Source organism: Rhincodon typus, chromosome 3, assembly GCF_021869965.1.
Source record: "Rhincodon typus isolate 14 chromosome 3, sRhiTyp1.1, whole genome shotgun sequence".
NCBI classification, from domain to species: domain Eukaryota; kingdom Metazoa; phylum Chordata; class Chondrichthyes; order Orectolobiformes; family Rhincodontidae; genus Rhincodon; species Rhincodon typus.
The window spans coordinates 39,155,693-39,181,226 of NC_063334.1; the positions used below are offsets into that span (position 1 = coordinate 39,155,693).

General features: G+C 37.8%; 1 protein-coding gene across 5 annotated transcripts in view; it reads left to right on the top strand.

The window, feature by feature from the left end:
- Positions 1-25,534, top strand: part of LOC109911607 (lysine-specific demethylase 4C-like) — a 168,622-nt gene that overhangs the window by 69,210 nt on the left and 73,878 nt on the right. For 2 of the 5 annotated variants that reach the window (XM_048592668.1, XM_048592672.1), the window contains exons 6-8: positions 8,584-8,633; positions 12,121-12,224; positions 14,891-15,028. In XM_048592668.1, the coding sequence (XP_048448625.1) occupies positions 8,584-8,633; positions 12,121-12,224; positions 14,891-15,028 (292 nt within the window). Of the gene's footprint in view, positions 1-8,583; positions 8,634-12,120; positions 12,225-14,890; positions 15,029-16,554; positions 16,726-17,824; positions 18,257-25,534 lie in introns of those variants that run through there. The other 3 variants (XM_048592679.1, XM_048592687.1, XR_007261285.1) reach the window with 3 other exon arrangements.

Below are 25,534 nucleotides of genomic sequence, written 5' to 3' on the forward strand. Positions count from 1 at the left end.
AAGAAAGCAAGTGAGGGAAATCTGTTTTGCTGAAATTGCCTTTGACCAAAGTGTTTATAGGATGCTGCTATATTTGAACAGTTGATGAGTGATCGTTTAACTATGTATTATTTTGTTAAGTATTTCAACAAGGGCTAAAGTTATGCCAGTTTTTTTTTGTGGATTTTAACTGTGGTGTACTAAGAAACTGTGTTTTACTTCAAGCCTAACAGTGTGACCAGTCGAGTCACATCTGGAGTGCAGTGCCTTACACTTGCCTTTAAATAATGTATAACTTAGAGTTTAGGCTATCTCTTTGATATGTGATGAGGTGGTTTGGTCTAGTCCATAATGACGGGTGATGGGTGGGGGCTGGCGGGTGTGTGGAGTGTTAATCAGAATGGAAGCTAATGTTCATCCTCTGAAGTTATTGAACTCTGTTGTGTCCGGAAGGCTGTCAGATACCGAAGTGGGAAATGAGGTGTTGTCCTTCTAGATGGTGGAACACTGCAGCAGGCTGAGGAAGTAAATATTGACACAAGAGTAAGGTAGTTTCTTGATAATGTTCATTCTCTGAAGTTGTTGAATTCCATTGTGTCCTGAAGACTGTCAAATACCTAAGTAGAAAGTGGCTTAGGTTGGAAATGTTGACATGGGAGCAAGGTGGTTTCTTGAAATGGGAGGCAACTGGAAGTTTGGGGTCATTTTTATGGACAGAGCAGAAGTGTTGCATAAAATGGTCACCCAGTCTGCATTTTGGTCTTTTAATTTTGAAGAAGGCCACATTGTATGCGCCAGAAACAATGGACTAGATTGGAAGAAGTATTAATACTGCTTCACCCGGAAGGTGTATTTGGGATTTTTGAGTGGTGAGGAGGGAGGAAGTGAATACACAAGTGTTACACCTGCTGTGATTGCATAGTAAAGTGCCATGAGAAAGCTTGAGGAATGATGGAAGAGTAGACGAGGGTGTCCTGAAGGGAATGATCCCTGTGGCATGCTGATAGTCGAGGGGAGGGGAAAAGTGTTTGCAAGTAGCATCCTTGATCCGTGTGGGCAAAAAGCAGAGGATGATCCTTTTAAAACAGAGATCAATGGGGTGGAAAGTGAGGACATGGGAAACCCTGTCATTTTTTTGGGAAGGAGGGTAGAAGTCTGGTAGCTGTGGGCCCTGTCGACTGTAGTGGGGAGGTATCCTTTGTTGATGAAAAGGATACATTGGAGGCAGCCCAGTGGAAGGTGGTATAATTAGATCAGATGCAACTGAGATGGACAAACTGGGTCAATGGAATTGAATCCTTGCAGGAAGCAGGGTATGAGGAAGTCAAGGTGACTTTGGGAATTAGTGGGTTTGTAGTGGATATTGGTGGACTGCCTGTCCACAGAAATAGAAACTGTGGAGTAGGTGAAGAGTCACAGATGGATGGATCAGTAGGTGAAGAGAGAAGGAATGATAGTGGTATTTGAACCCATGTGCCCAAGTCGGAGCCCCTGGATTTACCAGTGCAATGACAAAATTTACCACACCACTCTCTCATCCATTTAATGGTATGGCAGTCTGGACAACATTCAGTTACTTTTGTGACTGAAATTGACTGCCAAACTAGCAATGCCTTGATTTTAACATTTTCATAGTTGTCTGAATCTGTCCATTGTCTTGTCTCTCCCTATCTCCAGCCTTACAATGCTCCAAGATTCCTATGTTTCTACAATCTTGATTCATTAGTTCAACCCTAGCCTCTACCGCACCACAGGTGACCGTCCCTTTAACTGCATTGCCTTTAAACTCAGAAATTCCCTCATTGAACCACTCTGTTCTCTAAGTTGCTCCTTTAAAACTCATCTTTTTTACCAGTCATACCTTACTGTGGCATGGTGTCAAACTATAATGCTGCCGTGAGGGTCCTTGAGATGTTTTACTATATTGAAGGCTTTGTATAAATGCAGGTGTTGTTGGTTAAGTATTTTGGAGCTTTTTCGGATGAGTATGTTGCAGCTGACATCAGTGTTCATCAACAAACATAAGGTTGGTGAAAGATTGTATCAGATCTGACCTTTACTCAGTCTTGAAATGCTCAAGATGTAAATAAATGCAAACGTACACCTTCTAACTCAGCCACCTACAGTGGATGTCTTTAAAACAAAAGTATTTTATTCACCGTATTGAGATGTGATGCATTATGACAAATCTCTAGGGCAGGTGTTATTGGAGCTTGGACCTTCTGTCCCAGAGGAAGGGACCCTACCATTGCACCACAAACGTCCTTAACAGCTTTTGTATATATATAAACATTTTTTAATCAACCTGTTTATAACACAGCTCCATGGCAGGTGGGCCTTGACCTCTCGTGCTGGGTAGAGAGGCAGTCATTGTTCTATAAGACACTCTTAAATATTTCTCTGTGCTCAAGTGAAACTTCAGTTAATGCCCATGACCTGTATGTAATTATATATTTTTAATATACATTTGAGAGCCAGCATTTTAAGGTGAGAGACGAGAGCTTTAAAAAAAGACCTGAAGGGCAAATTTTTTACACGGGGTCGTTCGTGTGTGGAATGAACTTCCAGAGGAAGTGGTAGATATGGGTACCGTTACAACTTTTAAAAGACATTTGGATAAATACATGAATAGGAAAGTTTTGGAGGGATATGGGCCAAGAGCGGGCACGTAGGACTAATTTAGTTTGGGATTATGTTTGGTATGGACTGGTTGAACTGAAGGGTCTGTTTCCGTGCTGTATGATTCTGTGCCTCCATGTGCTTTTATATTCAGAAGCAAGAATAATGGGTCAGGATATAATACAAATTTAACTTCTTGTCCATACTTTTTTATCTGGTGATATTTACTGATTGTGTTGCACAGAATACATGTGTAAAACTAAGTACCACACTTGTTATTGAAAATTAGCAATAGCTTTGATTACAACAAATTACACAGGCATGTGAGTTATATCTTTTTGTTCAGTGTCTTTGGAGAATGTACAGGTAGTTCTGCTCTAATGCGTGTTTCATTAACACGAATTGGCTGTAACGCGATTGATAAATAGTGGACACTGTTTGGACAATGTGAACTTTCTGCTGAACAGGTTTTTTTAATGGTGATTTCCCTGTAATGCGATTTTCTATAGCGAGAGGTCATACAAGAATGCCACTATTGCGTCATAGCAGAACTACCTGTATACACGGAAACAGACCCTTCAGTTCAACCAGTCCATACCAAACATAATCCCAAACTAAATTAGTCCTACCTGCCTGCTCTTGGCCCATATCCCTCCAAAACTTTCCTATTCATGTACTTATCCAAATGTCTTTTAAATGTTGTAACGGTACCCATGTTGTTTCCTGTTGAAAGTGTATATTACCCTGATCTTCGAAATATTGTCTCCCTGCCCTCTTCTGGATGGTAATGATATTACATCATAAAACAAATATTTTGTTAAATCCACTGAAGTACCTTTTGAAGTACATGCTAAGTGCATTATGTTTCTAGATGGAAAATAGTTTTAAAATATTTTGTTTGCAGTTTTATTTCCAGCCATCGTGTTGAGAAGCACAACTTGCTGCATCACAGAAATGCCACAAATAGTTCAAAAATATCAATAATGGAAAAGAACAACTTTTTTCCCCTTTGTGAATTCCAAGGTAAACTCCCCATCAAGTACAATGTGAAGAAATGCCAGTCATTAATTTGCTTCTGCTATCACACTACCTATTATCATGTACAATGGATGAAAGAGACTGTCAGGAGCACCAGGCACCATTTCCTTTTGTTGTTGCTTGAATTGAAGAGGCATGACCAAAAAGTGAGAAATGTTTAATATACTAGAAAAAAGTAAAATCCCACCAACACGAGCCTCTGTAGAGGAAGCAGTTGAGTAAATATGTTGAATAAATAAATAGAACAGAAAGTGCTGGAGAAACTTGGCAGTTGTGGAGAGAGGAATCAAGTTAACATTTCGAGTTGAATGTGGTGGTTTTTCTGAACTTTCATGAGTCATTGTATTTGTTTTAATATCAGCAGTAACTCCTACTCTCTCTGAAGTTGCTGCCTGATCTATTGAGTGTTTGTCACCTTTTCTGGTTAGTTTACCTGAAAGACGATTTACAGTATTGCATTTGAGGAAAACCGTACTTCAAAAGCAAATTATACAGGTGATGCAAATGTGAACAGAAATCAGAAATTGGAGCTAATACCTGGCAAGTTATACAGTCCCTGTTTCATATTGACCTTTTATTACAACTAGAACATGTTAAAAACATGGAAAACCTTTTAAGCAAATCTGGGGAGAGGTGAAAATCAAAACAAAAAATCTATAGAAGCTGAGAGAGATTAGATCACAAAAGAGAAAACGTATACACAAAAAGTGGTAGTAATAAGTCAAATAAAAAAAATCTGGAGGCGGTGTAAATGGCATTAACAGGATCATTAACAGCAGCTATCTCTGAAAAAATGGCGAAAAGAATATAATTTGAAATTGTCCAACTCAACATTGTGTCAAGAAGGCACTTACATGGCTGCTGTGTGCCTTGCATGTGCTGTGCCCTTTCACTTGCCTAACTTTTACTGTTTTTTGACTTTTCTTTCCCCTTTGAACCCAGCTGTTCACAACGTATATCAGTAGTTTGGATATGGGAATCATATAATGTTTCCAAATTTGCAGAAGGTGCAAAGCTAAGTGGGAATGTGTGTATTGGGAAGGAGATGATTACTTGTCCTTTCAATGCTTCAGAATGTGATTTTACATGTCTAAGATTTTAGAGTAGATTTGTAGCTTGGGTTGTGGTTGGTTGGCTCGCTGAGCTGATTCGTTGTTCTGCAGATGTTTCATTATCCTGCTGGTCAACATCATCAGTGCAGCCTCCAATGAAGCGCTGTTGCGTTTTCCCACCTGGTTTTTAAACTCTGGAGTCTGTTGTGCTAGATTATCTCACTTCCGGTTTTCCTTCGCAATGGAGTGTATATGGGGTTGAGTTCTATGTGTTTGTTGATGGCTTTCTTCCTGGAGTACCAAGCTTCTAGGAACTCCCGTGCCTGTCTCTGCTTTGCTTGTCCCAGGATCTTAGTGTTGTCCCAATCGAATTGGTGGTTCTCCTTATCCATGTGGATAGAGAGGAGTGAGTGTTAGTCGTGTCTTTTTGTAGCCAATTGGTGCTCGTTGGTCGTGTCTTTTTGTAGCCAATTGGTGAGACACGACCAATACTCACTCATCTCTATCCACACTGCACAGAACATAAGGCAAGTGTGATCAAGGTGCGGATTTCTCAGCAATCCCATTCCCCACCTCCCATATTAATAGTAATGTGGATCTGTAAATTTCATTAAAACTTCATGAGGCATTCCATTTCTTCAGTTTTAACAATCTATCCTTGAGATTCTCAGAAGCAGCTCAGTCATGGACAGCCTCAACAACTGCTCAAATTCTGCTGGTTCACCATTGTTTCCTGGGACTACACTGTCCTGGATCTTGGAAACTACTGACCACTTACTCTCAGGCAGAAGTCCAGTTTTTAATAAACAGTGAACTTCAGCCAGTACAGTGCTTTTGTTTGTTTCCTGAGCTGTAATCAGTTGCACAAAGCAATTATGTTTATGGTTTGCTTCATCATCATTCTCACGTGTACTGAACTATTCATTTTGTAATAAACACTGAAAGAACTGTGATTGCTGTAAATCAGGACCAAAAACAGAAGTTGCTGAAAAAGCTCAGCAAGTCTGGCAGCATCTGCAAAGAAAAAAATCAGAGTTAACGTTTCGGTCCAGTGACCCTTCTTCAGAAAGTTCTGAGGAAGGGTCACCAGACCCAAAATGTTAACACTGACTTTTTTCTTCACAGATGCTGCCAAATCTGCTGAGCTTTTCCAGTAACTTCTGTTTTTATTCATTATGTAATGCTTTCCTTGAGCCCTCTCAGGATTTTTTTCAGAGCCCTGTGTGTAACACATAGTTGCCTACTGGCTTTTGGAACTTACAAAGAGCTCTAATTACACAGAGCCACCCAACTGTTCTTGACTTTTCACTGAGTCGCAACTACACAGACACATTGTAGTTTGGTTGCCTTTTCAGCAGAACAGCTTTACCATTCTTGTTTGTATGGAGCTTGCTTCTGATTCTGTCTTCTCCAACTGACTATGACCTGGAACTGTTCTTCACTGAACCCTGAAATGTTTTAAGTGACCATTTGAAAACATTGAAATAAGCATCATTCTTGTTCCTGGGCAGTATTAAATGTAATTAATATTTTGGAGCATTCAAATGTAACAATCAGCAATGGGACTTGAATATAACACCCCTTGGGACTGTCTGTTGCCTGAATTTTACAATATTCACTGAGAATTGGCTCCTACAACACAAATTGATACAACAAAAATGGAATTCATCATGCTACGAACTAAATTTCTTGGTTTAAGTGAACGCACAACTTGAGAAAAAAAAAACTTAATAATACTCATCAACCAATCATTAGCCTTTTGTCCTGTGATATCATTCCTTTATTTCTTTTACATCAAATATCTGCCACTCCTGCTCACATTCTATCTGTAATCTTCTCTTCTCTACTTACCCTGTTACTTTTATGCTCTTTTCATAAATGTCCTTAACCCATAGTTAGGGAACATGATTATAATGTTTGTAGATCACATAAAACTCGGTAATTTAGTAGATAGTGTGCAGGATGGCTGTAGGCTTCAGGATGCCAGAGAGGATAATGTATTAGGGAGAAATATGGCAAATGGCACTCAAAGTATAGAATAGTGAAGTAGTGTACTTTGAAAGGAATAATCAGAAAAAGCATCTTACTATAAATAGCGCAAAATTGAAAAATATAGGTGAGCAGAGAAATCTTGTTGGCCATATGCGCCAAGTTTTACAGGGCAAGCTGAAAGATGGCACTTGACTTACTTAAGTTTATAATTTGTGGAATAGGGTGTAGAAGCAGTGTGATGATGCTAGAACTTCACAAATCACTGGTTAGGCCTCAGCTGGTGTATTGTGAAACCACTTGCAGTCACAGTTCAGGTAAGATGTTGCCATTTCAGAAAGAGTATGTGGGAGGTTCATTCAGGTATTACTAGGAGTGAAGGTCATGAGGGGAGGTTGGGAAAGTTAGGATTTGTTTTTAGATTAAAGTTTCAGAAATGATCAAGTGGAGGATTGCAACCTGCTAAGAGGTTTGGGAAAAGAAGATGAAACAAAGTTATTTCCTCTAGCGAGTGGATCAGTAACCTGGAGATGCATTCAAAATTATTGGAAAAATATGTAGAGAAAAGGCAAGATGAAATTATTTCATTTGGAACTTGGTTGGGCTCTGGAATACTTTACCTAAAAAGGGGGTGAAATTTGATCCCGTACATGGATTTAAAGGCAAGTTGAACAGTTATTTTAGCTGAATAAAATGTAGGGATATAGGATTTAGGAAAACACCTTTTTCAAAGAGTCATCTAGACTCGAAACATTAGCTTTCTGTCTCTCCATGGATGCTGTCTGACCTGCTGTAATCTCCAGCATATGTTGTTTTCAGTACAGATTCCAACATCTGCAGTAATTTGCTCCTCTTTCAAAGAACCAGCACAGGCATATAGGTGGATTGACTCAGTCTCTCTGTGATGTAATTATGTATGATTCTATTATTGAATCGTGACATGGTATTTGAAGAGTTACTGGTTTGGGGCTAATGGTTATATTTGTTGGGAGCACCCAAGGGTCAAGAATCTTCTGGAATTCTGTGCCCCAGAGACTTGCGGACCCTCCAATTTTAAAAATATTTTAAACTGAGTTAGGCCTTCTTTGTCTCTCAGAGAATTGAAGGATTAGGGGAGGTACTGAGAAAGTGGAGTTGAAGTTGAAAATCAGCTCTGATTGTATTGAATGATGGAGCAGGCCGTGTGGTCTACTGTGTCTCTTAGTTCTTACCTTCTTAACATGATAATGGTATGATCGAAAAGCAAGAAGTTTTCATTTGTCTCTCTTCCAAACTTGTGCCTTGTTGTCGTGGAAGGATGTGGTTGTAAGGCACAGAAACTGGAAATAGTGACCCTGCTGGATCACTGTATGTAGGGCAATAATGGCCTGCAGGCAAGGTTAATGGCCACTATTGTAGGATGTTGGAAAAAACAAACAAAAAAACAAACGTATTCATAAATCACTCTGTCATATCTTTACCACATTTTTTCAGTTAAAAGCAATTGATTTGGGAATGCTTTTACTGAACTAATACCTATTAAAGAATAAATAATGAAGTTTGGCAAGTTGGTGCTAGATTAAACTTTGCTCTGAGTGGTACATGACTCCATGGAGCCGTACCTGTTAATAGTTCAACTTATTGAATCTAATTAAGCGTTATAATTGCTACACATGAGCATTTTTTAACACTTATATGATTGGACTCTCATTTATAAGTGGCATATGGAAATATAGACTGGTCTTGCAATTTATGGACTCGTAGATCCAGTTACTATGACTTTGACTTGATAATGATGAAAAATATTGCTGCATCTTTGTTCTAGTTGCTTTTATTATACCTAATTTTATGTCTGCATTAAAATTACTTGGCAGCATCCTAGGATCCAAAAAGGGCAAAATTGATCCGTCCATTCTTTTGTTTTCAGGTATGCAGTACCTCCTGAACAAGGGAAGAGGCTGGAACGTCTTGCACAAGGTACTTAATTTGATATGTTGTGTACATCAAATTTCCAGCAGTAATGTATGACTTTCATCTTAGTTGAACTAGTGTGGCTTTGGCTCTTTATTGACATGAGGCTATAAGGATTAGTAGAGGCAGGTGTAGATGGGAGCGTTGGAATTTTTGATGATTTTGATCATTGTAATCAATGCAAATCTCATGCATTAAAGCACTAATTATAATTAGATGGGATTTTATGACAAGCTTGTAAATTTGTTTGAATTTGCATCATAGAAATAAGATGAACTTGGTTTTGTAAAATATATTATCCAGGGAAAAAAGACGTGTGGTAATCAGTGACACTTTAATGTTGCTTTTTGCTTGCTACAGAAGAGTGGACATCAGTGATCTGTGACCTGTGTGTCCTTCATTTCCCATTCTTAGTTAACAATATGCTTTCTTGGCCTATTTCGATGCCTGAAAATTTGGATGAATTTATAATGGTTCCAGGATTAGCGTATGGCACTACGCTACGGCAGAAAATCTATCAAAGAATATCTTTATGTTTGCTAGCCTAACATTTAAGAGGAGCATTCAAATTCTGAATAGTTGAAAGTGGACAATTGATATGTTGGTTGTTAAATAAATATGGCTTTATTCGGAATCTGCAGTTTTTGTGTAAAATAAAAAAAAGTTGGAACTTTATAAAACTGAAAATCAGAAATTGCATGTTTATTGGGAGAACTGCTGGTTGTTGGAATTATAATCAAATCTAAATTCTCTTGAGAACTGAATTTTCACTTCCCACTCCAATTTAAAGTCTGAATTTTAGCTGATTGGAACAAGGAAGATAAAATTCAAAGCACTTTTCAAAATCTCAAGGTATTGTAATGCGCTGTGCAGCCAATTAAGTACGTTATGAAGTGTGGTGCGATTGTATTGTAGGAAACACAACAGTCAGTTAGCAATGAAGTATTGGTCAGATATTTTACGTCATGTTTTGATTGAGGAATGAATATTAGCCCGGATACCAGGAGAATTGCATTTGAATTTTGTCAAAGTAATTGCAATTGGATCATATTCCTCTACATCGGAGGGTAGATGGATTTTCTGTTTAATTTCTTATCAGAACAATGGCACTTCTGACAGTCAAGAACTCCCTCAATGACACAAGAGTACAGTTTAGATTATGTGCTCAAATCTTTGACCAGAACTTGAAATTACTACTTTCTGGCTCTTGCGACAGTGTCAACTCTGAAGCACAACTAAGACATGTATGGGGCGGTGTTGCATGAATAATTGGCAGTCTTTTAACTCGCTTCTGCTTCATTCAGTGGTCACATAAGGAGTTTTTCTTATCGATGCTGACTGGAGGCTCGAGCGGAACGGAACGGTCAGTGGACCTGGAACAGGGACGGTTGTTGGACTGGGGACCGGTGTGGGCGGTCAGCAGCTTGCGAGCCCAGCTAGGTGATGTGTGGAAGCCCCCTGTGCTAATCTACTGCAGGCCCTTGATAAAAAGACTGCAATGCTTATCTTTTTAACTTTATTTCTTATTTTTCCAACTTATACTATGAGTAACTGTAAGGTAATGTCACTTTTTCATTTATTTCTCTATTTTGTATCGAAGATTTGTACCTCGATTTGTTGCACCTAAGATGGTGCCATGAGGGGCGACATTGCAAACTTTTCACTGTACTTGTGTACCTCTGTGCTTGAGTACATGTGACAATAAAGCAAATTCTAAATTCAATGTGATTGTCCACCGTCAGAAGTATGTTACCATGATTTCAAATCATTCCCCAAGTCGTGAGCTTATTTTAAAATTTCGTTACAGCCAGCAGTGTATTCTCCTTCCCTGAATGGGTTATGAATAAATTTGAAGTTTCACATTCCTATCACTTACACATTGTTATTAAAAAGTAGCTTCCAAAAGCCTTAAATAAAATCAGCTTGCAAGTGTGCATATACGTATGCAGGAAAGCTATATTTTCCACTGAGTCAGAAGACCATGAGTTCAAACTGCATTCTAGAGATTGTCGTGCCTCATCAATGTTAAAAATAACAGAAAATACTGGAGAGACTAAGCAGGTTTGGCAAAATCTGCAGAGAGAGAAATGAAGTTAATGTTTTGCATCCGATGTGACTGTTCAGACCTGAAAAGGGCTGGAAGATTATGGTTTTTCTGTTGTTGACAAAGGAGGAGGAGAGAATGGAAAAGACAGTGAGGGCATCCAGACAAAAACCAAAGGTAATGATGATGGTGGTGGTAGAGGTGAGATAAGGTTGCAAAATAGGTGCTAATGGTAGGGATGAACAGTTGAAAATTGGTTTTAAAACCCTATTGAAAGATGGCACCTCCAACAGTGCAGCACCCAGGTTGCATTGCATAAATTTGTTATAGCTTATTGAAACAAGAAATATAGACTTCAAAACACTTTCAAGACCTCAAAGTATTGTAATGTGCTGTGCAGCCGACTAAGTGTGTTGTGAATTGTGGTCATGATTGTATTGTAGGAAACACAACAGTTAGTTAGCAATGAAGTATTGATCAGATATTTTGTTTCATGTTTTGATTGAGGCAAGAATATTAGCCCGGATACCAGCAGAATTGCGCTTAAATTTGAACCAGGAGAATTGCGCTGGAGAGTCAGCCTTGATTTCTGCATTCAGGTATTGAAGTGGGACATGAATCCAGAACCTTGTGACTATGGCAACAGTGTGATTAACAGCCATTTTTTTGAACCATGGTTGACGTGTCATATTTTCAATGATTCTTTCGAAACACAATTTTAAGAAACGTTCCCTCAGTGCATTCGGGAAATACTTGGATATTTGACTCTTTCAGTAGAGGTACTATTTGAAATCCAGAGTTTCAAAAATGAGCAAAACCAGAGCAAAGAGTCTTCAATCAGATTTTGTTAAAAATAGTATAATTAAATATTGTTTGTCACATTCCCTATCTAAAGGCCTCATTTCTTTGTGATTGCAAGTATTACTTGGTATTTTTGGCTAGTTTATAAAATGAGATGGATTTACATATTGTTAGAAGACAGTCTGCTGAAGTTTTTTGTCTTGCACTCATCAGGATGTTTGCAAGAATACATTTATACTGCATGCAAGGAACATGCTTATTGGTTGGCAAGTGGATTATGATTTCTAGAGACATTGCTGTGGAGAATGTGCCCATTAACGCTGATTGACTGTTAACTTCTAGTACGTGTAAGTGCACCAACGGCCAATCCTAAATAGGATGTCTGTATAATTCTTTGGATACAAAGAATTATTCAGCAAATATTGTCCGCTTGCAGAATCACGTCTAATGATGGACACGGTGTTGTGAGCTTTACCAAGTGTGTGGGCTGTATATCTGAATGGCTGGTAAATCAAGCAATATATTCCTTAGGCTGTTCCTGACAAACCAGGGATTGTCTACACCTTGTTCTTGTAAAACTCTATACTACCAAATGACTATAACATGTATTATTACCAAATTCATTTAAACATTATTTATTATCTACAGGTTTCTTTCCAAATAGTTCCCAAGGATGTGATGCTTTCCTACGTCACAAGATGACCCTTATCTCTCCGTCCATACTCAAAAAGTATGGCATTCCTTTTGATAAGGTATTAAATATATTAATTTTTACAAAAGGCATACAAAATGATAATTTTTATGGGGTATTTCTACTTGCATATTATTGTAGTTATCCTATATGAAGTGTATTTATAATTAAAGTGCACTACCTTTTAAGATTTTGTCACTAGCATTAGCTAAAATTAGTTAAAGAATAATTTTATTAGATATATTAATGTGTTACTTAATATTATTGTTTATGTCCAAGTTGAGAGATTTTGGTAAAAGATGAAGTATTAAAAATTTTGGTTTCAAAGGTTGTTTTGACTGCGTTATCTTTCATTTGCTATATTTTGGAAGACTCCTGGAAGACATTACACAGTGTATTTCTCACATTTTAAATTATGTTTAAATTATAGTTTTGATTGCAAGTGTTGAACAGTGTAGCACTTCCTTTGCTTTCATGTTATATAATAAGGACATTTGTGTACTTTGCCAAGAAGGTGCAATTTGTAAATTATCCTATGTAAATAGAGGATAGCAAATTTAAAAACAGAACTAAAGTATTAACCTTTTTAAATCTACTGTTCTTCATTTGATGAGGTTAATGCATAGGAAATTCTGTAACTTTGTAGATGGACTTAAAATATTAGTTGTTTTGGTGGAGGTGCTGTTGACAATATTTTTGTGTTTGAAAGGCAACTTCAAAATGTTTTAATCTCAGAATGGAGAAGAACTCATGACATGGAGCAATGTAGACTTATGATGGGTTTTCAACTCTCAAACTTTGAGGGAGATTTCAGAGAGCGAGAGAGCAAGACTGTTGTCCCTGTGACAGTTTCTCTTTGGTCGTTAGTTTTAAAATTCCAGTAGCTTTATTACACCCACAAAGTAGGTCAGCTATCCTCTCTCTTGGAAAGCTTCATTGCCTTGATGTCTTCATTGAAGCTGCTTGTGTTTCTTTCATTTGCAGCTGTGGCCTTTGTCCTTTACTTTGAGAAGTGTTCTTTCCAAAAGATTCACATAGTCAGCCGATAAGGCCATATATTAATAAAACAGCACTTTTAGACAAAGGCGTCATAAATTAGTGGTTCAGGTAAAACATCTTCATAGCATTAATGTTTTAATGTTGGAGATTTATTAAATAATTTATTTTGTCTTTTCAATTTATACTCAAACCTGGTAGGGAAAGAATATCACATGAACTGGGAATAATATGCCCATTCGAATTACACCAGAAGTGTGTTGTGAACAACATGCCCACCTAAGTTTAGGATGGCTTGCATGTCAGATCATTGCACAGATAATGTTCACTGTCCTTCCTCTTGTGCCTCATTTTTACTGCACATTTTGGTATCTGTGAAATTGACAGATTTTATGTCGGTAGGAAGACCAACTAAAAAGGTCAATAACAGCAAGAGTTGTCTGCAATATTGCACTTAGTGAACTAATGATAGGGAAGAGTTGAATGCTTTATTCGCCAAAATCCCTGCTCAGTCGTCATAGAGCTGTACTTTCATATATTTTAATGATGTGAGGAGGTATTTCAGTTAACTTAAGTGACTGATTTTTCAATTTTGATTGGAAATATAAAGAAGATACAGAGATGTTTACCCACTTTCTGAAAGCTTCAAGGGACTAGAATTAAGAACTAAGTAGTCAAAGCCTTTTCACTGTAAGGGTAATGTTTGATTTGTGGAATTTGTTATTATAGAAGATAATTCAAGTGGACAATATAAATTGAGGTAAAGGACAATTATCTAGGTTTTTGGAAAGAGAAGGGTTTGAGGTACATATGGGAAGACAAGTAGAAGTTGTTGAATTCTGTTGATGAGACAGACTTGTTATATCCATGTGTCTTTGATAAAGCACTGCCTGATACATCATGTTATATTAGAAGTTTTGGTTATATTGCAATCATGTATTACAATCAAATTGAATAACTTATCCCAAGAGAAAATAAAACAGGAAATAGTGAAATACATTAAAATTTGATTAAAATATAATTTCAAATATTAAAAATGAACAATGGGTTCCCACTTGCATTTCTGAATAACAAGAAACTGAGATCAGCTGCGAGTTAACTGTAAGCTGTGGGTTCTCATTACACCGAAACAAATGTGATCAACTCTGATAAGCAATGTTGAGACAGAGTACTTGAGGACCTCGTTTTTAGAGGGTAGAATGTGAGAGGCCAGGCAGGTGTGCATTAGAATAATCAAATGTAAGCAACTGATGTTAATGAAACTCCTGATTGCTTGGTTTGTTTACTTCTACAATCTTCATGCTTTTCTCATTCAATGAAGAACATGACAACAGTAATGCTAATGTACTGCTGTTTAAATGATTCCTGTTGGTGGTTGATATAACTGAAAGCTAGAGAAACAGCATTCCCAAGTTTCTTGTTTGTTTAATGTATGCATAACAGCAACCATTGATAAAACAAATTTCAGTAATTTTCTCAGAAAAGGAAATTTATTGAAATTCACATTTTGTCTCTTTTATACAGTATAGCTGTCCATCCTCTTATTCTTTTATTTTGTAGCATGTATGTATTGTCAGTCAAAACTTTTGGTGTGACACAATCCTTAAAGAAATTCGCAAATTAGATAGATAGGTAGAAATTTATTACTAAATTATAATGCAATGTTGTGAATTCTGAAATTAAGTTGAATAGTCCTCCAACTCAAACTACTTTACTCTTTATTTCATGCAGATTACTCAAGAAGCAGGGCAGTTCATGATCACTTTTCCCTATGGGTACCATGCTGGCTTCAATCATGGGTTCAACTGTGCTGAGTCAACAAACTTTGCCACCATTCGATGGCTTGATTATGGAAAAATAGCTAAACAAGTAAGTTGCATTAAGGAATGCAAGTGAAAAAAATTAATTTAAACTTTTGTGTCCTTATGGAATATCTAAAGAAAAGTTGAGATCACAAAGTATTAACTACTCTGTGATAATCATATCTGCTGAATCACTGTGCTCACTGAAATAGGAAGATATATACACGAAGAACATTTGATGCTGATCTTTTAGGTCTGTTTTTCAACTTTGTGTTAGGTTGCTCTGTAAATTACAGACGTGCTTAGTAGTTCTTACTTTCTCCATGTTGTCATTTTTCCCATGTTTATAAAAAAAAATTCTTGATGTATAAGAGGCCCAGGTGGAATTCCATCATCTTGATAAGATCAGCTGACCTTTGTAAGCTTCCTTCCAGGTATTTTCCTTTCCCATTCCTGTACTTCATGTTGTTGATGTCCTTGACCCATAAGCACATATTCTAAATGATACTCGACCTTAGCACAGTATGCATTGAAGGTGTCAGTACTGTCCACCATTGCATTATGACCAAGCCCTGCGTGACAGTCCCTGATTCATTACTGTTCCAGACATATATCCCAAACCATTTAACTGCCAGAACAGGAGGTATGGACTGAATCCCCTCCCCTCCCCTTCCCTTGGATGCAACAAGTTTAATTTAGGAATAAAAAGGAGGCACTGCTGGGATTGTATTTTAGACCCCCAAATAGTCAGCAGTCAATAAACGAGCAGATATGTAGACAATTTGCTGAGGTGTGCAAAAATACGAATAGGGAATTATATTAGGGGATTTCAGCTTCTCCACCATTAATTGGGGTAGACATAGTGTAAAGGGTTGAAAGGGGCAGATTTCTTGAGATGTATTCAAGAGAGCTTTTTGTATCAACATGTAAAAGTTCCACCAGGAGATGGTGTAGTGCTGAATGTAATTCTGGGAAATTAAGCTAGACACCATGTTCAAGGTGGCAGTGGGTATTGCATTTTAGTGATTGTGACCACAACACTCTTATGTTTTACGTTTGTTATGGAAAAGGAAAAGGAAAAGGAAAAGGTTGGTCTGCAGAAAGAGTTTTGGATTGGGGGAAGGCAGGTTTTTTTTTAAATAAGGCAGGATCTGACTAAAATAGATTGGGAACAGCCACTTGGGGGAAATCCATAGCAGAACAGTGGGACGCATTCAAAAAGAACTGGGGAGATTTCAGACCCAATATGTTCCCTTTAGAATGAAATGTAGGAGCAACAAACCCAGAGAACCCTGGATGTCCTGGAATATTGAGGACTGGAAAGGAAAGAAGAGAGGCTTTTAACACTTTGTCCTCGTGGAGTGCAGAAAGTGCAATGGGTCTTAAAAAAATCAGGAGAGCAAAGACCGGGCATGAGAAAACGCTGGTGGGTAAGATTAGGGTGAAAGCCAAGATATTCTCTAAGTATATCAACAGGAAGAGGATAACCAGGCAAAGAGTGGGCCTTTTCGGGGCCAAGGGGGCAAACTGTATGTGGAACCAGAGGACATTGGTAGGGTGTTAAACATCTGCTTCAAATCTGTCTTCACGCAGGAGGGGGAGGATGTAGGTACAGAATTTGAGAAGACGGAAGTGAGGTTCTTGAGATGACTGACATTGAGGTAAGGAGGTTTTGGTGGGCATAAAAGTGGACATATCCCCAGGGCTGGAAGAGTTGCCTCCCAGGCTGCTGGAAATTACAGGGGCTCTAATTTAAATTTCTAATTCCTGTCTGGCCACAGGGGAGGTGCCAGAAGACTGAAAGTCAGCCAGTGTGATTCCATTTTTCAGGAAGGGTGGTAGAAATAAATCAGGGAATTACATGTCTCTTTGAGTGAGTGGTAGGTGAGCTATTGGGGGAATTTCTGACTGAGACAGTTAATCTCTGCTTGGAGAGGTAAGGTTTGATTAGAGATAGTCAGCGTGGCTTTGTCAGAGGAAGGCCACACCTAACAAATCTGATTAAGTTTTCTTGAGGAGGTAACTGGGTTTGTAGAAGAGGATAATGTAGTTTAAATGCATCTCAGCAAAGCCTTTGACAAAATCCGAATGGAGGACTGATGAAGAAGGTGAGCACACATTGAATCCAGAATAATTTGGCAAGTTGAATCCAAAATTATTTTCCAGGTAGGCCACAGAATAGTAGGTGATAGATGCTGTTTGTGTGACTGGAGCCTGGTGTGCAGTGGCATATCATATGGATCAGTGCTGGGTGCCTTATTCTTCATGAAATATATGAACAATATAGGAGAAAATGTTGGGGGAATGATAAGTAAGTTTGCAGATGACACAAAGATTAGCTGGATGTTTGACAGTGAAGAGGAAGGTCTTAGTTTACTGGAGGATATTGACAAATTGGTCAGATGGACAGATCAGTGGCAGTTGGAATTTAATCTCTGGAAGTATGAAATGATGTGCTTTGGAATAATGAATAAGACAAGGGAGTACACATTGATTCCAGGACATTAGGAAGCTCAGAGGAACATAGGGATCTTGAGCTGCCTGTCCACAGATCCCGACGGTGGCAGGCCTGGTTAATACAGTAATTAAAAAAAGCGTACAGGACACTTAGCTTTATCAATCGTTACGTTCTTTTGTTTAAAGCAGGTAAGGCAGAGATCAGATCTAAGTGAACTGTCTAAGATCGTGAGAAGAATGGACAGTGTGAATAGGAAGCAGCAGCTGTTTCCTTTGGTTGAAGGGTCAGTATTTGGGGGTGGGGGTGGTGGTGGGTGGTTGGGTGGTGGTGGTGGAGGGTTGGCACAAGTTTCAGGTGAAAATAACAGATTTAGAGGAAACTTAAGGAAAACTTGCTTTTACCCAGTCAGTGGTGGGAATCTGGAAGACACTACCTGGGAGGATAGTTGAAGTGCGAAACTTCACAACTTTTCAAAAAAGTAGAGACAACACAGTGTGGAGCTGGAGGAACACATGCTGCCTGGCCTGCTCAGAGGAGTAGGAAATTTGACGTTTCGAGGCAGGACCCTTCTTCAGAAAATTTGGTCAGTGTAGTCTTGATTGACTGAATGGCCTCTTCTGTACTGTATGAGTCTGTGAAAGGTAAATGAATTGTATTGTTGTTTCACAAACTATATTGAATGGTACCCATGTATATATCGAGGATGGAAGCAGAGATTTGAATTTTTTCTTTTAAAAACTTACCAAACAGCAAAATCTCCTCTTCATTACATTATTGTGTAATTTCCTTTGGTGACAATTCTATCAAAATAAAATAATAGATTTGAAGTTTTCACTTTTCAATTCCATGTTTGGCCTCTTTGGATAATCAGCATATGTATTTGATAAATGGCTATAGTTTGTATTTCATTAGTATTGTAACTAGTTAGATAAGAATTTCTCAGCTGAATGCTGTTGTAGTTTCTATCTACTTCTATAACAGTGTTCGGGTGCTGGCTACTAATTTGGGAGCAGGAATTTTCAGTCTTCACACTAAAGTCTTACAGAAACATAAAAACATAAAAAATAGGATCAGGAGTAGGCCATTCAGCCCTTCAAGCCTGCTTTGCACTCAATTTGGCTGATCGTCCATCTCAGTACCCTGTTCCCACTTTCTGTAAAGTATATAATTGATGGCAGGACCCTTATGAGCATTGATATAATTAAGGGTCCAAGTCCATAGTTCCCTGAAAGTGGCAACACAAATGAATAAGATGGTAAAGAAGTTGTACAACATGCCTGTCTTCATTGGTTAGGGCATTCAGTATAAAAGGTAGCAAGCCATATTGCATCTGTATAAGATTTTGATTAGGCCACATTTGGAGTATTGTGTGCACTTCTGGTCCCCATGCAATAGGAAGGATGTGGAGGCTTTGGAGAGGGTACAGAAAAAGGTTTACTAGGATGTTGCCTGGCTTGGAGCGTTTTTTGCCATAAGGAGAGATTGGACAAACTTGGATTGTTTTCACTATAGTGTCGGAGGCTGATAGAAGTATATAAAGTGATCAGAGGCATGGATATGGTGGATAGTTTGGAGTCTTTTCTTCCCAGGGTGGAAATGTCAATTACTAAGGGCTTGTAGATTTAAGGTGGGGTGGGGGAGGAGTCGGGGTGGTTTTTAAAGGAGATGCAAGAGGAAAAATTTTTTGCATGGAGGGTGGTAGGTGCCTGAAATATGCTGCCAGGGGCGCTGGTAGAAACAAGTACCTTAGCAAAGTTTAAGAGACACTTAGACTGACATGAACAGGCAGGGACTAGAGGTATATGGACCATATGCAAGCAGATGGGGGGGAATGCTGAAGGGCCTGTTCCTGTGCTGTATTGATCTATGTTCTTTGTTTTTCTTTAAAATAATCTATATCCTTTTGATTATTTTAGCCTTTAACACTTTATCTGACTCCTTCTTGAGAACATTCAATGTTTTGGCCTCAGTCATGTTCTATGGCAGAGAATTTCCCAGGCTCACCACTGTCTGGATGAAGAAATTTCACCTCATTTCAGTCCTAAATGCCCTATCCCATATCCTTAGGCAATGACCCTTGGTTCTGGACTCCCAGGTAATCAGGAACATCTCTCACTCAGAAATTGTATGCAGAATATTCTCTCAGCTTATTTGGCAAGTTATCAAGGAGAGTGCCTTTCACTGAAGTAGAATTATAGAACCTTTAAAATGCAAAAGGAGGCCATTCGGCTCATTCTGTACCACCCTCTGAAGGGCATTGCACCCGGGTCTGCCCCCACAAGTGGACGGCAGATAATAGGATACTTTTATACACAAAGGGTGGGAAGGATAAGCCAAGGACCTACAGGCCAGTGAATCTAATATCATTGGTAGGAAAACTTGGAAAAAATTATGCATGGCAGAATTAATCACCGCTTGGATATGCAAGAATTAATCAAGCAATTAACGCAAAAAAAATCACCTAGAATGTGTAGTAACGATTAGAATTATTATCAAGAACTTAGCCTAATGGGTAAATGTACTTCAATCTAAATCGTTGCAGATTTGATTTGTGTTGTGTGAAATATTTCATCCATGAAGGCAGTAGGACTGCTATAGTTAGTTATAAGGAGGGAAATCTTCAGTATTGTTTCTACTCTGAATCATGGAGTGCTGAAAATTGGTCAAACTGTGATAATCCTTTGTCCATGTGGCTTATTGATACTCATCAGCAATGATAATGTGTGAAGTGAGGAAGAATGAAAACTGAATTCAGTTGCTTAAAGCAATAGAATGATGCATTGGCATGAGTTAATGTTTTCAAGAGGGGGGAAGAAATTCATGGGCAGGAAGAGGGTTTCAACAATTTTTTTAATCATTTGTGGGATATGGGCGTTGCTGGCTGACCAGCATTGATTGTCCGTCCTTAGTTCCCCTTTAGAAGGTTGAGGTGAACTGCCTCTGTTATCTGATATCTCTTTTCAGAGTGAAAGACACAAAAATCTTTCTAGTAATGTTAGGAAAAATAATAATGGGAGAAAATGAGAGGGCAAAAATGATTGCTTTTGACTCGCAATCACTATCAACTGAAAAAAGTACTCGGAAAACAATTGTGATCAAAGACTCACTGAACCCCTGTATCTAATGGCCTACGTTTAGGGTCCAAAAAGAGATAGCTGCAGGGATAGTGGATGTGTTAGTTGTGATCTTCTGAAATTCTCTAGATGCCAGAAAGGCCCTAGCAGATTTAATAACCAGATTGGTGATGCCTCGATTCAAGATGGGAAAGAGTCAGAAAGCAAAAAGCTATAGGCCAATTACTTTAATATCTGCTATTGGGAAAATGCTATAATAAATTGTCATGCAGGCCATTTAGAAAATCTTAATACAATCAGGCAGAAGCAATAAAGTTTTATGAAAGGCAAATCATGTTTGGCAATTTATTAGAGTTCTTTGACAATATAATAGGTAGATAACTAGAACGTTGAGAACATAATTTGGTCCCTTTCTTAGTTACTTCTAAGTAGCAGACTTTAAAATGTGTGTTGATAACCTGTAGTGGCAGTACCCTTGGGATTGCCCCTCATGATCACTGGGCAAAATTCTTCTCAAAGTAGATCAAGGAATAAAGCATATGCTGCAACATTACTCAGTCCATTCAAGAAAAGAGAACTAAATCAGATTGAAAAAGTGAATAAATTCTGCATTTGTAATTTCTGAATATCCATTATTTCAGTTATCCAGGTGGATAAAGAAGTATTAATAGATATTCTGTACTTTGGATTTTCAAAAGGCATTCAATAATATGCCCCATCAAATGTTATCTACACAAGATTAAAGTCATGTCTTGAGGGTAATATTAGCTTGGATAGCAAATTTACTAAATTGAGTCAATTTCTAAATAGTTGTCAAAAATACATGACAAATATTAAGTTACAATACTTTTTCTGTTTTTAACGAACCTCTGTTAATCCATGATGGATTAACCAAAGGATTATTTTTCTGGATACTTGAATTGTATACTCATTGCATTAAATTTCAGCCTAATGTTAGAGTTAAAAAGGCTATCAAATGAGGAAACTGTTTTCATACCTCCAGACTTATGTCATTTGTTTTCTTTTTAAACAGTCTCCACATTGTCCCTGACATGCCGTCAGATGGGCTGCAGCATTAGGATGTAGTTAATTAACAGCTTTCTGATTTTCAATCATTATTTATAACTAAATGAAAATTATTTATCTAACTGTAAAACTCAGGGCTATGTTTTTAAATAATTTACTCTTTAAAAGTTGACAGTTATGAAAGTAATGTATTTGCTTCTAAGCTGTTGTACTGTTGCTGATAGTCTGCAGAAATACTGCATGAAACTGATGACAAACACCTCCGTCTGTTTATTATCAATGGTATTTGTTTCTAATTAGCTTCGTGCATGTGCATTCCATAAGTGCAATGATCGTATCAGAGACTTTCACGACTGGATTCCTTTGTGGTTACATCATAATTTTGAAGCACTATATCTGCCTTTCCTTCAAAGAGTACGCTCAGAATTTGCAAAAATCCTGTTTTGTTTTGCAGTTGACAGTTGACTACTTATTTTTAGAAATTTGGTAAATTAAGCAGCAAAATTGCTTGCATATTGAACTAAATAAATATCTAGTATAAACTATCTATACATAGCAACATCAATATTCGGATAACATTGCAGCCATGTTGTAAATTTTACCAAATATTTGTCATGAAATCAGTAGATCTTCAGAGATTACAATTGCAGAATTTATACCCTTTTCAAGTGCCTCAAATTCAATTTGACTTCGTGGACTGAGCAATGTTGCAGTGTATGCTTTATTTCTTGATCTACTTTGATCACGAGGAGCAACCACAATAGCATTGTCACGACAGGTTATCAATATACTTTTGAAAGTCTACTGCTTAGAATTTGCCCAAATAGAAACTAAATTATGCTATTTTTACAGTACTGTCCACATTTTCATTTCTTATTTAGTGCCACATTAAGTGCTGTCCTGTTAGGGAACCTAGTGTGCTCTTTTGTTGCTTTCTGGTTCTTTGTGGACAGGATCTATTCTGGAATAAATGGTGTATTTACAGGGCAGGTATGAAGGCTGTAAGCTACAGTTAATTCTGCTTTGACTCTCCAGAAGTTACTTTTGCTTCAATGTGTAAAGACAAATAAACTTTTTCCTTAAACCTTCTTTATCTTGTGAAAGTATTTTTGTGCAATTTTCTTTTACTTCCCATATCCATAGAAGAAATTACAGCAAGTTTGAAAAAAACTGCATGGCCTTGCCACAGGTTTTATTTTCCACCATAAAATTTCATATGGCACCTTCTCAAAAGACTCCAGGAATTTGAAGTATAGTACATTTATAAGTTCTCCTTTATTTACAGCATTTTACTACTTCAAAAATTTTCCTTTCATAAAATCGATTTACTGTTATCTGTTAAGCTTGAATTTTTTTCAAGTGCCAGGTATTTTTGGGGTCATTCCTTGAAACATTATACAGTATAACATTATTTCTTAAGTTTGAGAATGCCATTGTCGAATTTTGGATCCTGAGAGTGCTAAGCTTAATATTCTGTTTGTGCCAGCTATTTGTTTTCCATCTCTTCAGTTGGACTAGACGGAGAATGTTGACCATGGAATGTGGAGTTAAGCAAGTGAAACATAAATATTTATCTTTACGTTAGTTGTAACAGGTAACATTTTAGTCTGTCGATCTTATTTCTTATCCGTTTTCTCGACAAACCAAGTTTCTTAAGCAGTCATATTGAAGTTTTTGCTATGGTATATCTTGAATAATTTTGTGACCATTGTTAAGTCTGTTTTCCAAAATTCTTCATGTTTGCATCTTGATTATTTTTAACAAATCTGAAATAAATAATAAATGAAAAATTTTGCAGGAGGAAAATAATGTCATATGAATGCCCTTTTAAATTGAGGTATCCCAGCTTACCAAGGTACAGTGCCACATTTGAGGAGGAAGATTATGCATTTCAAGTAATGTTTTGCTAAAATTACCTCCTTTATCAAACAAAATCTCCACCCTTAATGTTGGTACAATGCGAAAGGTAATTTTATTTAAAAATTGTAGTTGTGTTAGACTCCTTGCTGATTTTTCTTTATTTGAATTTTATTCTTTTATAATTTTGATTTGGAGCGATGAACCGGGAACTATAAGCTAAAGGTGACTTTTGGACTGTGAGTAACAGCTTGTGTAAAAAAGCAAAACAGACCAGACAAGCTTCTGTTTATTCTTGATGCCAGGCCCAGAAGTTAATTGCTGGTTGGTTCCAGATCAAAGGTTTTAGCAGACTCTTCATTGCCAGGGAAGAGCATTATGTTTAAACAGATAGCTGAAGTTGGCTATTAACGAGGTCAATAATTGGGAATTGATTCCAGCATATCAAGAAAAAAACAACCTTATGCTCAAATAGATCACTGATGTTGACTGGTAACTGGGATCTTGCAGAGGAGATGGTCAGTCTGTCAGGGATTGGTTAGAGTTTGCATTGGATTTTGGACTGTGTTTTCTGTGAAAGTGAATCTGGCTGTTGATGCTACGCTATGAAGATCTGAAAGCTCCCTGCCTAATATCCCTTACCAGCTCTTGGAAGTTTACAGAATAGAAAACTAAGATACAAGTATTATTGCCTTTGTCAGAGTGAATCTGATCAACATCTTCAGAAAATCAACCAAGAAACCATCATCTATGCCTGGAGAGCAACACGTCATGAAACCACTGAAATAATTAGGCCAGTTTTGTAATTTTCTTTTATTTATCTCTTAATTATGTGTGTTTGTATTTTGTGTGAATGGGGCTGAAACAGATATCTTTTGGTTTATAGCACAGACTAGTTAGAATACTTTGTTGTTTACTTTTACTTTGCTAAAGTTACTGTATTGTTATTGAATTGCTAAGACCTTGTTTAAGATGCAAACCAATATCTGGAATTATTTATTTGCAAACCCTGGAGTTGGTTGTTAAAAAAAATTCTATTTAGGAACCATTGAGGCCAATTTTCAGGGTCTTTGAAGATTTTACTGGGTTGTGAGTACAGAGGTAGAAAGGCTGATTTTAATTGGCTGTCTTTTCATATCGTAATGGTTGGAACACCTACATACATGAACAAGACATTTTTCTGGAGTATTTTATATTTACCTTGCTTCAATTGTTCAATTTTGTCATGTTATTCTATAGTTTGCTTGTCTTCAAAATAAACTTTACATGTTAAATTGCTTTCACACATATATGCGTATGAAACTGCGTTCCTTCAAAGCAGGATTGCACGCAGTGTTACAAAAGTGGCCTGACCAATTTTCTGTACAGCCACACATGACCTTCCAACTCGAATACTCAATGCACTGACTAATAAAGGCAAGCATACTAAACGCCTTCTTCATTAATCTTTCCACCTGCGACTCCACTTTCAAAGAACTATGAACCTGCACTCCAAGGTCTCTTTGTTCAGCAACACTCCCCAAGAACTTAGCATTAAGTGTATAAGTCCTGCCTTGATTTGTCTTTCCAAAATGCAGCACCTCACATTTATTTAAATTAAACTGTATGTGCCACTCCTCGGCCCATTGGCCTATCTGATCAAGATCCTGTTGTACTCTTGAGATAACCTTCTACACTGTCGACTACACCTCCAGTTTTGGTGTCATCTGCAAACTTACTAACCATGCCTCTTATATTCACAATCAAATCATTTATATAAATGATGAAAAGCAGTGGACCCAGCACCGATCCTTGTGACACTCTGCTGGTCACAGGCCTAGAGTCTGAAAAGCAAGTCTCCACCACCACCCTCTGCCTTCTACCTTCGAGCCAGTTCTGTATCCAAATGGCAAGCGTCCCCGTGTTTGAGGTTATCAGTGAGCAAATTGTGTGGGCAGTTCACTGCACTTAAACTTGTCAACTGGCATTTGGAAATGCTGATTGGAATAGTTAATTTAATACTTACTAAAGTACAAAAAGTGAAATAGATCAGAGAAAGGGATAGTAGGAACTGCAGATGCTGGAGAATCTGAGATAACAAGGTGTAGAGCTGGATGAACACAGCAGGCCAAGCAGCATCAGAGGAGCAGGAAGGCTGACGTTTCGGGCCTAGACCCGT